Here is a 15,068-nt window from a genome sequence, read left to right as displayed (position 1 = left end):
TGTGACATAGTTGATGGACACCCTATGTTCATCAATGGACAGAAAGTTCCACATATTGGAATATAATTTATTCGCACGTTGTTTATTTACATTAAAATGGTATACTTCAAATGCAAATGTTTAATAGCATCCTTTTTCATAACAAACCAATGCATTTTTAAATACATTGTGGTTAAGGTAGAGTATAATTTCATTTAATAATTTAATTAGAATTGTTTAAACACCAATCATAGTCAAACTATCGCAAACTGTTTGACTTGAAAAAATACAAAACATTTTTTTAAAGAGCCGATTAGGAGCCAACAGAGCGAGCTCACTGAAAAGAGCCGGAATGTCCATCACTACAAGATCCGCCAACCCAATTCCAAAGAAGATAAGAATACTATAGAAGAAGTTTCAGTGGAAGGTATTCAAGCCGCTTCACGGATTAGTTTACATAAACATCACCATTACTTCCAAACCAAATGGTATAAAGATTTAAGATGATCTTACTCGGAAGTATTTAGTGAATTGCTCAATATGCGCAGCCTTGACTATCTTTAGAACGCAGCAGGTATTCTCGCGATAACAGCACAGATCTTGTTCTAGGAAAGGAGGGAGTTCGAAGTTATGCTAGCTAGCTGTTGTTAATTTCTATAACTGCCTAACTAGTCAACTTTTTAAACGTCAAGTTCCAGGGTAAGATCTGATCAAGCTGTATAATAAATTCTATAACGTGTCCATATTATTTAATAGTCGGATTATTTGCCGACGTCTATCCGATCAACATGTGTCGACAATTTGTCGATTGAGCTTGCTAGCTAACGTTAGCTAACTAGGGGATTCGAAACGTCTAGGTAACCAACGTTAACTATCTTTGGGAAGTTGTTGTGATCACATTATTTCTGTTCATCAACACTACTGTCAACTACGACGTGTGAATCGTCCATTTTTAAAATGACCGAGTAATCCGTAGTTATTAGGCAACCCTGGTAGCAGGTTAGCATGGCTAGTTGGTTACTAGTTCACGTTAGTAACTCTGGTCCATGGCGTTACATGCGGCTTGACACTTCATCCCTTCATTGACCCTTCATCTTTCCAATTGTGCAATGTTAGTGACTTTGCTAAAGTACTGACCAACTTTTCTTTGTATGCTCATTTCAAACATCATGTCGCGACTTTCGGACACTTTTTATTTAACCCCAGACTAGCTTTGCTCCAGGCGCATGCGTCGGATCAGCAGTACGAGTTGTGCATGCGAATGGACTAGCTTATAGGTAGATTTTTATTTCTTTAACCTTTATTTAACTAAACCCTAACCCGGACGACGCTGGGACAATTGTGCGCTGCCCTATGGGACTCCCAGTCACGGCCGGGTTGTGATACAGCCTGGAATTGAACCAGGGTTTATAGTGATGCCTGTAGCACTGAGATGCAGTGCCTTGGACTGTTGCGCCACTTTGGAGCTAGCTAACATGCATCTTCTTGCCCACCAGAGATAGTGGCCCCAAAAGGCTCGTTGACCATGGACATAGCCTCCTATGTCACATAGGAATATGAAGCTACTGAAAATGTTGCCAGCTAGTTACCCTCTATGTTCTAGTGCAGCAAGCTTGAAAATAAACACTTCACCATGGACATCGTAGCTCCTGTAAATGTTAGTCTCTCTCTCTGTCTCTCTCTCTGTCTCTCTCTCTGTCTCTCTCTCTGTCTCTCTCTCTGTCTCTCTCTGTCTCTGTCTCTCGCTCTCGCTCTCTCATAGAAGCTACAGCAACCTTGTAAACAGTTGACCACCATGGATATTGAGGATGACACGACGGTGTTCACCACTCTTAAGTCGTTTAAGAGTTTCATCTCTCTCCCGGACACGTCTCGGAACCAGGGAGAACCAGCCCCGGTGCAGAGCCACGTCCTACAGAACCAGTACCTGCAGAGATTACAGGTGGGTGGAGTAGTACAGACACACACAGAGCCACGTCCTACACCAACAGTACCTGCAGAGATTACAGGTGGGTGGAGTAGTACAGACACACACAGAGCCACGTCCTACAGAACCAGTACCTGCAGAGATTACAGGTGGGTGGAGTAGTACAGACACACACAGAGCCACGTCCTATAGAACCAGTACCTGCAGAGATTACAGGTGGGTGGAGTAGTACAGACACACACAGAGCCACGTCCTACAGAACCAGTACCTGCAGAGATTACAGGTGGGTGGAGTAGTACAGACACACACAGAGCCACGTCCTACACCAACAGTACCTGCAGAGATTACAGGTGGGTGGAGTAGGACAGACACACACAGAGCCACGTCCTATAGAACCAGTACCTGCAGAGATTACAGGTGGGTGGAGTAGGACAGACACACACAGAGCCACGTCCTACAGAACCAGTACCTGCAGAGATTACAGGTGGGTGGAGTAGTACAGACACACACAGAGCCATGTCCTACAGAACCAGTACCTGCAGAGATTACAGGTGGGTGGAGTAGGACAGACACACACAGAGCCACATCCTACAGAACCAGTACCTGCAGAGATTACAGGTGGGTGGAGTAGGACAGACACACACAGAGCCACATCCTACAGAACCAGTACCTGCAGAGATTACAGGTGGGTGGAGTAGTACAGACACACACAGAGCCACGTCCTACACCAACAGTACCTGCAGAGATTACAGGTGGGTGGAGTAGGACAGACACACACAGAGCCACGTCCTACACCAACAGTACCTGCAGAGATTACAGGTGGGTGGAGTAGGACAGACACGTAAGGAGAGACACAGAGAGACGCCCACACCTGCCCCGGTGCAGCGCCACGTCCTACACCAACAGTATTTAGAGGACAGAGGTGGTGGGACTGAGACACACATTGTATTGTTGTGAATTACCAGAGACTGCAGAGAGAAGGTACAGTCTGAAACCTGTGTATGTAAGCCACAGAAAGTGACCGTGTGTCTCTGTGTGTGTAGTTGCTGGAGGCAGCAGAGAAGGTTCAGTCTAAGACCCAGCTGATCCAGATGGACCAGGAGAAGAGACAGATGGAGATCAGTCACAAGAGAGCACGCATCGAACTGGAGAAGAACGCTACGCTGAGCGCTAGGGACTTTGAGGTATGTAACACACCCCCACCTGGAGGTAACACACCCCCACCTGGAGGTAACACCCCCCCCCCCCCTGGAGGTAGTGGTTCTGTAGAAGGTAGAGGCCCACGGGGGTGGTAGAGGCCCACGGGGTTGGTAGAGGCCCACGGGGTTGGTAGAGGCCCACGGGGTTGGTAGAGGCCCACGGGGATGGTAGAGGCCCACGGGGATGGTAGAGGCCCACGGGGATGGTAGAGGCCCACGGGGATGGTAGAGGCCCACGGGGTTGGTAGAGGCCCACGGGGTTGGTAGAGGCCCACGGGGTTGGTAGAGGCCCACGGGGTTGGTAGAGGCCCACGGGGTTGGTAGAGGCCCACGGGGTTGGTAGAGGCCCACGGGGTTGGTAGAGGCCCACGGGGATGGTAGAGGCCCACGGGGATGGTAGAGGCCCACGGGATGTAGTGGTTCTGTAGAAGGCAGATAATAGGTCATGAATATATTGAACACAGGATATCAGGAGAGCTGTAATAACAGTAATAAAGGACCATCTCTGAATGTGTTTAAAGGTTACAAGCTACACTGAGGCAGCATAGATAATGTAACAATAACAACTAATGACTAAGAACACAGCTCACGTTGTGCCCTGCACACCATCCCACCAGTCCTGCACACCATCCCACCAGTCCTGCACACCATCCCACCAGTCCTGCACACCATCCCACCAGTCCTGCACACCATCCCACCAGTCCTGCACACCATCCCACCAGTCCTGCACACCATCCCACCAGCCCTGCACACCATCCCACCAGTCCTGCACACCATCCCCACCAGTCCTGCACACCATCCCCACCAGTCCTGCACACCATCCCCACCAGTCCTGCACACCATCCCACCAGTCCTGCTCACCATCCCCACCAGTCCTGCACACCAGTCCTGCTCACCATCCCACCAGTCCTGCTCACCATCCCACCAGTCCTGCTCACCATCCCACCAGTCCTGCTCACCATCCCCACCAGTCCTGCTCACCATCCCCACCAGTCCTGCACACCATCCCACCAGTCCTGCACACCATCCCACCAGTCCTGCACACCATCCCACCAGTCCTGCACACCATCCCACCAGTCCTGCACACCATCCCACCAGTCCTGCACACCATCCCACCAGTCCTGCACACCATCCCACCAGTCCTGCACACCATCCCACCAGTCCTGCACACCATCCCACCAGCCCTGCACACCATCCCACCAGTCCTGCACACCATCCCCACCAGTCCTGCACACCATCCCCACCAGTCCTGCACACCATCCCCACCAGTCCTGCACACCATCCCACCAGTCCTGCTCACCATCCCCACCAGTCCTGCACACCAGTCCTGCTCACCATCCCACCAGTCCTGCTCACCATCCCCACCAGTCCTGCACACCATCCCACCAGCCCTGCACACCATCCCACCAGTCCTGCACACCATCCCACCAGTCCTGCACACCATCCCACCAGTCCTGCACACCATCCCACCAGTCCTGCACACCATCCCACCAGTCCTGCACACCATCCCACCAGTCCTGCACACCATCCCCACCAGTCCTGCACACCATCCCACCAGTCCTGCACACCATCCCACCAGTCCTGCTCACCATCCCAACAGTCATGCACACCATCCCACCAGTCCTGCACACCATCCCACCAGTCCTGCACACCATCCCACCAGTCCTGCACACCATCCCACCAGTCCTGCTCACCATCCCACCAGTCCTGCTCACCATCCCACCAGTCCTGCACACCATCCCACCAGTCCTGCACACCATCCCACCAGTCCTGCACACCATCCCACCAGTCCTGCACACCATCCCACCAGTCCTGCACACCATCCCACCAGTCCTGCACACCATCCCACCAGTCCAGAGATATGAGGGAGTCCTGGTGTTGTTGTGAAGGATGGAGAGAAGCTGCGGTCTCTGTGACTGCTGGAAGGAGACTGAGGGTGAGGCAGGAGTTGGGGATCTGGGACCCAGTATGACGGCTTGTGATTGGCTGACCTCACACAGTGTGAAAAGGCCCCTGGCAACCATGACCCCTAGCAACCAATGGGTTTGGCTAGGGCCAGTTGATGCCTACTGCAGGTGTTAGACAGTAACAGAGTATCTGAGAGGGCTGTGAGGATGAGATGGTGTGCTGAGAGCCACAGGCAGGGAATTCATACCAGTTTGTTTGATCTTTGTTTCCTGGTCTGTTCCATATTCTGTGTTCCATATTCTGTGTTCTGTGTTCTAAATTTCGTGTTCTGACTTCTATGGCACACGTTCTAATTGTTCCAGCGTGAGGTGGACCGTAACCAGGACCTGCTGGGACGAATCAGACGCCTGGAAGAGAGGGAGGCGGAGTCTAGCCAGAGCCTATCGGAAAAGGCAGAGGCAAACCGTGCTCTCCGTCGGACCCTGGAGTCTCTCAACAGAAGGGTGGAGGAGAGGGACGAATTGCTCAACACCTCTAACCAGGTACACCTGTAACAGAGTTCAGATTATACCATAACATCACTCCACACCTCTAACCAGGTACACCTGTAACAGAGTTCAGATCATAACATCACACCTCTAACCAGGTACACCTGTAACAGAGTTCAGATTATACCATAACATCACTCCTCTAACCAGGTACACCTGTAACAGAGTTCAGATTATACCATAACATCACTCCTCTAACCAGGTACACCTGTAACAGAGTTCAGATTATACCATCACATCACTCCTCTTACCAGGTACACCTGTAACAGAGTTCAGATTATACCATAACATCACACCTCTAACCAGGTACACCTGTAACAGAGTTCAGATCATACCATAACATCACTCCTCTAACCAGGTACACCTGTAACAGAGTTCAGATTATACCGTAACATCACTCCTCTAACCAGGTACACCTGTAACAGAGTTCAGATTATACCATAACATCACTCCTCTAACCAGGTACACCTGTAACAGAGTTCAGATTATACCGTAACATCACTCCTCTAACCAGGTACACCTGTAACAGAGTTCAGATTATACCATAACATCACTCCTCTAACCAGGTACACCTGTAACAGAGTTCAGATTATAACATCACTCCTCTAACCAGGTACACCTGTAACAGAGTTCAGATTATAACATCACTCCTCTAACCAGGTACACCTGTAACAGAGTTCAGATTATACCATAACATCACACCTCTAACCAGGTACACCTGTAACAGAGTTCAGATTATAACATCACTCCTCTAACCAGGTACACCTGTAACAGAGTTCAGATTATAACATCACTCCTCTAACCAGGTACACCTGTAACAGAGTTCAGATTATAACATCACTCCTCTAACCAGGTACACCTGTAACAGAGTTCAGATTATAACATCACTCCTCTAACCAGGTACACCTGTAACAGAGTTCAGATTATAACATCACTCCTCTAACCAGGTACACCTGTAACAGAGTTCAGATTATACCATAACATCACTCCTCTAACCAGGTACACCTATAACAGAGTTCAGATTATACCATAACATCACTCCTCTAACCAGGTACACCTGTAACAGAGTTCAGATTATACCATCACTCCTCTAACCAGGTACACCTGTAACAGAGTTCAGATTATACCATCACTCCTCTAACCAGGTACACCTGTAACAGAGTTCAGATTATACCGTAACATCACTCCTCTAACCAGGTACACCTGTAACAGAGTTCAGATTATACCATAACATCACACCTCTAACCAGGTACACCTGTAACAGAGTTCAGATTATACCATAACATCACTCCTCTAACCAGGTACACATGTAACAGAGTTCAGATTATAACATCACTCCTCTAACCAGGTACACCTGTAACAGAGTTCAGATTATACCATATCATCACTCCTCTAACCAGGTACACCTGTAACAGAGTTCAGATTATACCATAACATCACTCCTCTAACCAGGTACAATATGTGCCATGTAAAAACACTAACGTTTGAGTTCCTTGCTCAGAACATGAGAACATATGAAAGCTGGTGGTTCAGTATTCCTAGTTAAGATGTTTTAGGTTGTAGTTATTATAGGAATTATGACGTGTCGGCTATTTCTCTCTCTACCATTTGCATTTCATATACCTTTGACTATTGGATGTTCTTATAGGCACTTTAGTATTGCCAGGCTAATCTCAGGAGTTGATAGGCTTGAAGTCATAAACAGCTCTGTGCTTCAAGCATTGCTAAGAGCTGCTGGAAAACGCAGTAAAGTTTGAATGAATGCTTACGAGCCTGATGCTGCCTACCACCGCTCAGTCAGACTGCTCTATCAAATATCAAATCATAGACTTAATTATAATATAATAAACACCGAAATACGAGCCTTTGGTCATTAATATGGTCAAATCCGTAAACTATAATTTCGAAAACAAAATGTTTATTCTTTTAGTGAAATACGGAACTAATTCTGGCAAATTAGTTCAACGAGCCAGACGGCCCAAACTGTTGCATACAATGAGCGCAAGAGAAGTGACACAATTTACCTAGTTAATATTGCCTGCTAACATTAATTGCTTTTAACTAAATATGCAGTTTAAAAATATATACTTCTGTGTATTGATTTTAAGAAAGGCATTGATGTTCATGGTTAGGTACATTCTTGCAACGATTGTGCTTTTTTTTGCGAATGGGCTTTTGTTAAATCATCCCCCGTTTGGCGAGGTAGGCTGTGATTCGATGATAAATTAACAGGCACCGCATCGATTATATGCAACGCAGGACACGCTAGATAAACTAGTAATATCATCAACCATGTGTAGTTAACTAGTAATATCATTAACCATGTGTAGTTAACTAGTGATTATGTGAAGATTGATTGTTTTTATAAGATAAGTTTAATGCTAGCTTGCAACTTACCGTGGCTCCTTGCTGCACTCGCGTAACAGGTGGTCAGCCTGCCACACAGTTTCCTCATGGAATGCAATGTAATCGGCCTTAATCGGCGTCCAAAAATTCCCGATTACCGATTTGTTATGAAATCTTGAAACCGGCCCTAATTAACCGATCGACCTCTAGTCTCCACTCACATCGTCAAATTGCTACTTTTCTGTGGAGCAACTCATTATTTGTCCAAAATATTTATATATTAAATATTTTAAATCCCAGCCCGCATCCCCGCAGGAGGCAGCGGTAGTGCCACACACAGCTGATGGCTACAGAATATGTTATTTGTCCCTGTAGACGGTATGTGTTATTTGTCCCTGTAGACGGTGAGTGTTATTTGTCCCTGTAGACGGTGAGTGTTATTTGTCCCTGTAGACGGTATGTGTTATTTGTCCCTGTAGACGGTATGTGTTATTTGTCCCTGTAGACGGTGAGTGTTATTTGTACCTGTAGACGGTGAGTGTTATTTGTCCCTGTAGACGGTGAGTGGTTTAAAGGATGAGATCCGTGACCTGAAGCAGCAGGTCCAGACTCGGGACAACACCATCTCTAACCAGACACTGGAGAACCAGGGACTACAGGAACAAGTGGAGCTACAACACAGGTAACACACACTCCTTCCTGGATATCCTTTCTTCTGATTGGTATTTCCTGGTTTCCCTGCCCTCTGATTGGTCCTGCCTGCATTCCCCCCCCCCCCTGACTGGTCCTCTTTACAGGAAGTACCAGGAAGTGTCTCAGCGGTGCCAGGCCCTCCAGTCAGCATCGTCCACCTGCTCCGACCACGAACTCAAGATTAAGGTGAGGCTTATATTATTGTTGTTCAAAGTTGGACTAAACTGAATGATGTCTAGATTAAGATTGGTATTAATACAGTTCAGATTGGGACTAGGTTTAGAAAACTAGGAGGTTAGGATTAGGGTTGACTGATGTATGAAGATTGAGACTTATTGTACCCGAATTCAAATTAGGACTGGGGTTGAGATTGGGACTAGAGTTGGAGCTAGGTTAGGATTAGGACTGGGGTTGAGATTGGGACTAGTTGTGGAGCTAGGATTAGGATTAGGACTGTGGTTGAGATTGGGACTAGTTGTGGAGCTAGGATTAGGATTAGGACTGGGGTTGAGATTGGGACTACAGTTGGGGAGCTAGGTTAGGATTAGGACTGGGGTTGAGATTTGGACTAGTTGGGGAGCTAGGACTGGGTTTGAGATTGGGACTAGAGTTGGGGAGCTAGGTTAGGATTAGGACTGGGTTTGAGATTGGGACTAGAGTTGGGGAGCTAGGTTAGGATTAGGACTGGGTTTGAGATTGGGACTAGAGTTGGAGCTAGGTTAGGATTAGGACTGGGGTTGAGATTGGGACTACAGTTGAAGCTAGGTTAGGATTAGGACTGGGGTTGTGATTGGGACTACAGTTGAAGCTAGGTTAGGATTAGGACTGGGGTTGAGATTTGGACTAGTTGGGGAGCTAGGATAGGATTAGGACTGGGGTTGAGATTTGGACTAGTTGGGGAGCTAGGATAGGATTAGGACTGGGGTTGAGATTGGGACTAGAGTTGGGGAGCTAGGTTAGGATTAGGACTGGGGTTGAGATTGGGACTAGAGTTGGGGAGCTAGGTTAGGATTAGGACTGGGTTTGAGATTGGGACTAGAGTTGAGGAGCTAGGTTAGGATTAGGACTGGGGTTGAGATTGGGACTACAGTTGGGGAGCTAGGTTAGGAAAAGGACTGAAGTATCAATCTGTCTATTCTGTGGTGCTTTATTTCCCTGAAGAGGTTTTGAGCTGTTGAACAGAGCAAATGCAGGCCATTTTATTTTTACTTCTGTTTATTTTGGCATCCATGTGTCTTCTCTCCAAAGTGTCATTTGGGAAGTAAAGTGGTAATTTTTTAAAAGCAGCCAGTGAGATACCTCTGTCCTCTGTAGGCTTTATAAACTCTCAATGTAATCACTATTTATTACTGGGTTTAACCTCTGTCCTCTGTAGGCTTTATAAACTCTCAATGTAATCACTATTTATTACTGGGTTTAACCTCTGTCCTCTGTAGGCTTTATAAACTCTCAATGTAATCACTATTTATTACTGGGTTTAACCTCTGTCCTCTGTAGGCTTTATAAACTCTCAATGTAATCACTATTTATTACTGGGTTTAACCTCTGTCCTCTGTAGGCTTTATGAACTCTTAATGTAATCACCATTTATTACTGGGTTTAACCTCTGTCCTCTGTAGGCTTTATAAACTCTCAATGTAATCACTATTTATTACTGGGTTTAACCTCTGTCCTCTGTAGGCTTTATAAACTCTCAATGTAATCACTATTTATTACTGGGTTTAACCTCTGTCCTCTGTAGGCTTTATAAACTCTCAATGTAATCACTATTTATTACTGGGTTTAACCTCTGTCCTCTGTAGGCTTTATGAACTCTTAATGTAATCACCATTTATTACTGGGTTTAACCTCTGTCCTCTGTAGGCTTTATAAACTCTCAATGTAATCACTATTTATTACTGGGTTTAACCTCTGTCCTCTGTAGGCTTTATAAACTCTCAATGTAATCACTATTTATTACTGGGTTTAACCTCTGTCCTCTGTAGGCTTTATAAACTCTCAATGTAATCACTATTTATTACTGGGTTTAACCTCTGTCCTCTGTAGGCTTTATGAACTCTTAATGTAATCACCATTTATTACTGGGTTTAACCTCTGTCCTCTGTAGGCTTTATAAACTCTTAATGTAATCACTATTTATTACTGGGTTTAACCTCTGTCCTCTGTAGGCTTTATAAACTCTCAATGTAATCACTATTTATTACTGGGTTTAACCTCTGTCCTTTGTAGGCTTTATAAACTCTCAATGTAATCACCATTTATTTATTACTGGGTTTAAATGACCTGCCTTCAAATGAAGAGATGCTATTAACTCTTCAGTCTAACACAAAAACTCAAACTCCACATGATGTTCACCTTTCAGATGGTCATTAAGTCCCTCTTTCATGAGCCTGAGAATACAACTCAAAGGTGTGTGTGTCTCCTCTCTTCCCCCCCAGGAGTTGGAGAGGAAGTTGGCTCTGCAGGAACAGGATGTTGTCATAGTGAAGAACATGAGGTCAGAGGTCGCTAGGGTCCCGGATATGGACAAGGAGCTCCGACAGCTACGAGAGGAGAACGTTTACCTCAGGTAACACTACTAGAACACATGGAGCAGGACAGGTAAGAGAGGAGAATGTTTACCTCAGGTAACACTACTAGAACACGTGGAACAGGACAGCTACGAGAGGAGAACGTTTACCTCAGGTAACACTACTAGAACACATGGAACAGGACAGGTAAGAGAGGAGAATGTTTACCTCAGGTAACACTACTAGAACACATGGAGCAGGACAGGTAAGAGAGGAGAATGTTTACCTCAGGTAACACTACTAGAACACGTGGAGCAGGACAGGTAAGAGAGGAGAATGTTTACCTCAGGTAACACTACTAGAACACATGGAGCAGGACAGGTGAGAGAGGAGAATGTTTACCTCAGGTAACACTACTAGAACACGTGGAGCAGGACAGGTAAGAGAGGAGAATGTTTACCTCAGGTAACACTACTAGAACACGTGGAGCAGGACAGGTAAGAGAGGAGAATGTTTACCTCAGGTAACACTACTAGAACACGTGGAGCAGGACAGGTAAGAGAGGAGAATGTTTACCTCAGGTAACACTACTAGAACACGTGGAGCAGGACAGGTAAGAGAGGAGAATGTTTACCTCAGGTAACACTACTAGAACACGTGGAGCAGGACAGGTAAGAGAGGAGAATGTTTACCTCAGGTAACACTACTAGAACACATGGAGCAGGACAGGTAAGAGAGGAGAATGTTTACCTCAGGTAACACTACTAGAACACGTGGAGCAGGACAGGTAAGAGAGGAGAATGTTTACCTCAGGTAACACTACTAGAACACGTGGAGCAGGACAGGTAAGAGAGGAGAATGTTTACCTCAGGTAACACTACTAGAACACATGGAGCAGGACAGGTAAGAGAGGAGAATGTTTACCTCAGGTAACACTACTAGAACACATGGAGCAGGACAGGTAAGAGAGGAGAATGTTTACCTCAGGTAACACTACTAGAACACATGGAGCAGGACAGGTAAGAGAGGAGAATGTTTACCTCAGGTAACACTACTAGAACACATGGAGCAGGACAGGTAAGAGAGGAGAATGTTTACCTCAGGTAACACTACTAGAACACATGGAGCAGGACAGGTAAGAGAGGAGAATGTTTACCTCAGGTAACACTACTAGAACACATGGAGCAGGACAGGTAAGAGAGGAGAATGTTTACCTCAGGTAACACTACTAGAACACATGGAGCAGGACAGGTAAGAGAGGAGAATGTTTACCTCAGGTAACACTACTAGAACACATGGAGCAGGACAGGTAAGAGAGGAGAATGTTTACCTCAGGTAACACTACTAGAACACATGGAGCAGGACAGGTAAGAGAGGAGAATGTTTACCTCAGGTAACACTACTAGAACACATGGAGCAGGACAGGTAAGAGAGGAGGATGTTTACCTCAGGTAACACTACTAGAACACATGGAGCAGGACAGGTAAGAGAGGAGGATGTTTACCTCAGGTAACACTACTAGAACACATGGAGCAGGACAGGTAAGAGAGGAGAATGTTTACCTCAGGTAACACTACTAGAACACATGGAGCAGGACAGGTGAGAGGTTATTTGTAGGTTGTAAAAGAAGACAACTATCAATGTCTCTCTCTCTCTCATCTCTCACTGTCTCCCCTCATTCTGTGTCCCAGGGAGACGAGGGAGAACGTGATCCTGCTGAAGGAGGAAACGGAGGGATTGAGACGTAAGGTAGAACGAATGGAGAAGATGAAAGAGGAGATGGTGAACGTGGAGCTGGAGAAGGAGGTGTGTGACCTGTTAGTGTGTTTTTAAACGTGAAACAGAGCTGGAAGAAAAACATTTGCATTATACTGTCTGTTCTAATTAATGGTGGTTCTGATACACAACTGAAAAGGAAACTTAATTTTTTATTTTTTTAACTTGGCGAACAATTAACAAATCTCAGGGTTTGAAACAATCTGCTTAATAGTTGAGTTTGTAAATGTGAAACCTTGAATCCCTGGTGTGTAATCTTGTTCCTCTCCTCCTCCTCCAGAAACTGTCTCAGAAACTGCAGGCCTGGGAGAACCTGGGGCAGTCTACTGGACTCAACATACGGTCAGCTGGCATGTCTCTGTCTGCAGTATAACATGTCACCACTGGGTGGAGCTCTGGAGTCATGAAAAATACTGGTGCCTCATTCTCTCTGTGAAGAGAGTGACGTTTTATGATTTGTTTACTTTATGCCTGCTGTGTGTGTGTGTGTGTTCTGTGCTGAAAGCCCATAATGACAGAATGATTGCATGTTTCCATATGAGCAGGGAAGCACATTAGACACATTACAAACACTGCACTGCATCTAACACACACACACACACACACACACACACACACACACTATATTTGTCTCTCATGACTTCCCCAGCGTTTGATGTACACTGAGGGGCCAGATTATTAGGTACATCACCTTGTTCACCAAAATAGATGGCTCCTACAGACAGTGAGTCATGCTATAGAAAGCAGGCAGACAGGCATCGAGGCAGACAGGCATCGAGGCAGACAGGCATCGAGGCAGACAGGCATCGAGGCAGACAGGCATCGAGGCAGACAGGCATCGAGGCAGACAGGCATCGAGGCAGACAGGCATCGAGGCAGACAGTTACTGTTCTATTGAAGGGATGGGAGAACGAGGGACCTGAGAGACTGAGCGTGGTATGGTCGTCACTGCCTGGTGCACCAGATCCAGTGTCTCAGAAACATGGCTGTACCTAATAAACTGTGTACATTTAATGTTAAATGGTGCACGTTTTCTCGTTCTCTCTCCCACACGATTCTCTCACATGGCATTACTCCCCCCCACACGATACTCTCACATGGCATTACCCCCCCCCCCCCCCTCCAACACGATACTCCCACAAGGAAATACCCCCCCCCCCTCTCCCACACGATACTCTCACATGGCATTACCCCCCCCCCCCCTCTCCCACACGATACTCTCACATGGCATTACCCCCCCCCCCCTCTCCCACACGATACTCTCACATGGCATTACCCCCCCCTCTCCCACACGATTCTCTCACATGGCATTACCCCCCCCACTCACCTTGACATTGTGCTTGATGTTCTTAGGCCTGTGTGCGGCTGCTCGTTTCCTGCGTTTCAGCACTCGGTGGTCCCGTTCTGTGAGCTTGTGTGGCCTACCACTTCGCTGCTGAGCCGTTGTTGCTCCTAGACGTTTCCACTTCACAATAGCAGCACTTACAGTTGACCCGGGGCAGCTCTAGCAGGGCTAAAATATGACAAACTGACTTGTTGGAACGGTGGCTTCCTATGACGGTGCCACGTTGAAAGTCCTTGAGCTCTTCAGTTAGCCCATTCTACTTCCGATGTGTGTCTATGGAGATTGCATGGCTGTGTGCTCGACTTTATACACCTGTCAGCTACGGGTGTGACTGAAATAGCCGAATCCACTAATTTGAAGGGGTGTCCACATACTTTTGTATATGTATGTATATATACAATACCAGTCAAAGGTTTGGACACACCTACTCATTACTATGTTCTACATTGTAGAATAATAGTGAAGACATCAAAACTATGAAATCACACATATGGAATCATGTAGTAACCAAAAAAGTGTTAAAATATATTTTAGGTTCTTCAAAGTAGCCACCATTTGCCTTAATAACAGCTTTGCACACTCTTGGCGTTCTCTCAACCAGCTTCATGAGTAATGCTTTTTCAACAGTCTTGTAGGAGATCCCACATATGCTGAGCACTTGTTGGCTGCTTTTCCTTCACAATACGGTACAACTCATCCCAAACCATCTCAATTGGGTTGAGGTCGGGTGATTGTGGAGGCCAGGTCATCTGATGCAGCACTCCATCACTCTCCTTCTTGGTCAAATAGCCCTTATACAGCCTGGAGGTGTGTTTGGGGTCATTGTCCTGTTTGAAA

General features: G+C 46.3%; 1 protein-coding gene across 1 annotated transcript in view; it reads left to right on the top strand.

Moving 5' to 3' along the window:
- The first annotated feature begins 584 nt into the window (after positions 1-584).
- The window catches only part of LOC120042374 (mitotic spindle assembly checkpoint protein MAD1-like), a 40,122-nt gene continuing 25,638 nt past the window's right edge, over positions 585-15,068 (top strand). Inside the window, exons 1-9 of the mRNA XM_038987204.1 lie at positions 585-678; positions 1,742-1,921; positions 2,950-3,090; positions 5,376-5,555; positions 8,465-8,589; positions 8,705-8,786; positions 11,039-11,169; positions 12,802-12,916; positions 13,167-13,228. Coding sequence (XP_038843132.1) covers positions 1,775-1,921; positions 2,950-3,090; positions 5,376-5,555; positions 8,465-8,589; positions 8,705-8,786; positions 11,039-11,169; positions 12,802-12,916; positions 13,167-13,228 — 983 coding nt within the window. The 5' untranslated portion in view covers positions 585-678; positions 1,742-1,774. The remainder of the gene's footprint in view (positions 679-1,741; positions 1,922-2,949; positions 3,091-5,375; positions 5,556-8,464; positions 8,590-8,704; positions 8,787-11,038; positions 11,170-12,801; positions 12,917-13,166; positions 13,229-15,068) is intronic.

Source organism: Salvelinus namaycush, unplaced genomic scaffold (assembly GCF_016432855.1).
Source record: "Salvelinus namaycush isolate Seneca unplaced genomic scaffold, SaNama_1.0 Scaffold662, whole genome shotgun sequence".
Classification (NCBI taxonomy): Eukaryota; Metazoa; Chordata; class Actinopteri; order Salmoniformes; family Salmonidae; genus Salvelinus; species Salvelinus namaycush.
Note: the sequence above shows the minus strand (reverse complement) of the source record. Positions and strands in the feature narration are given on the sequence as shown.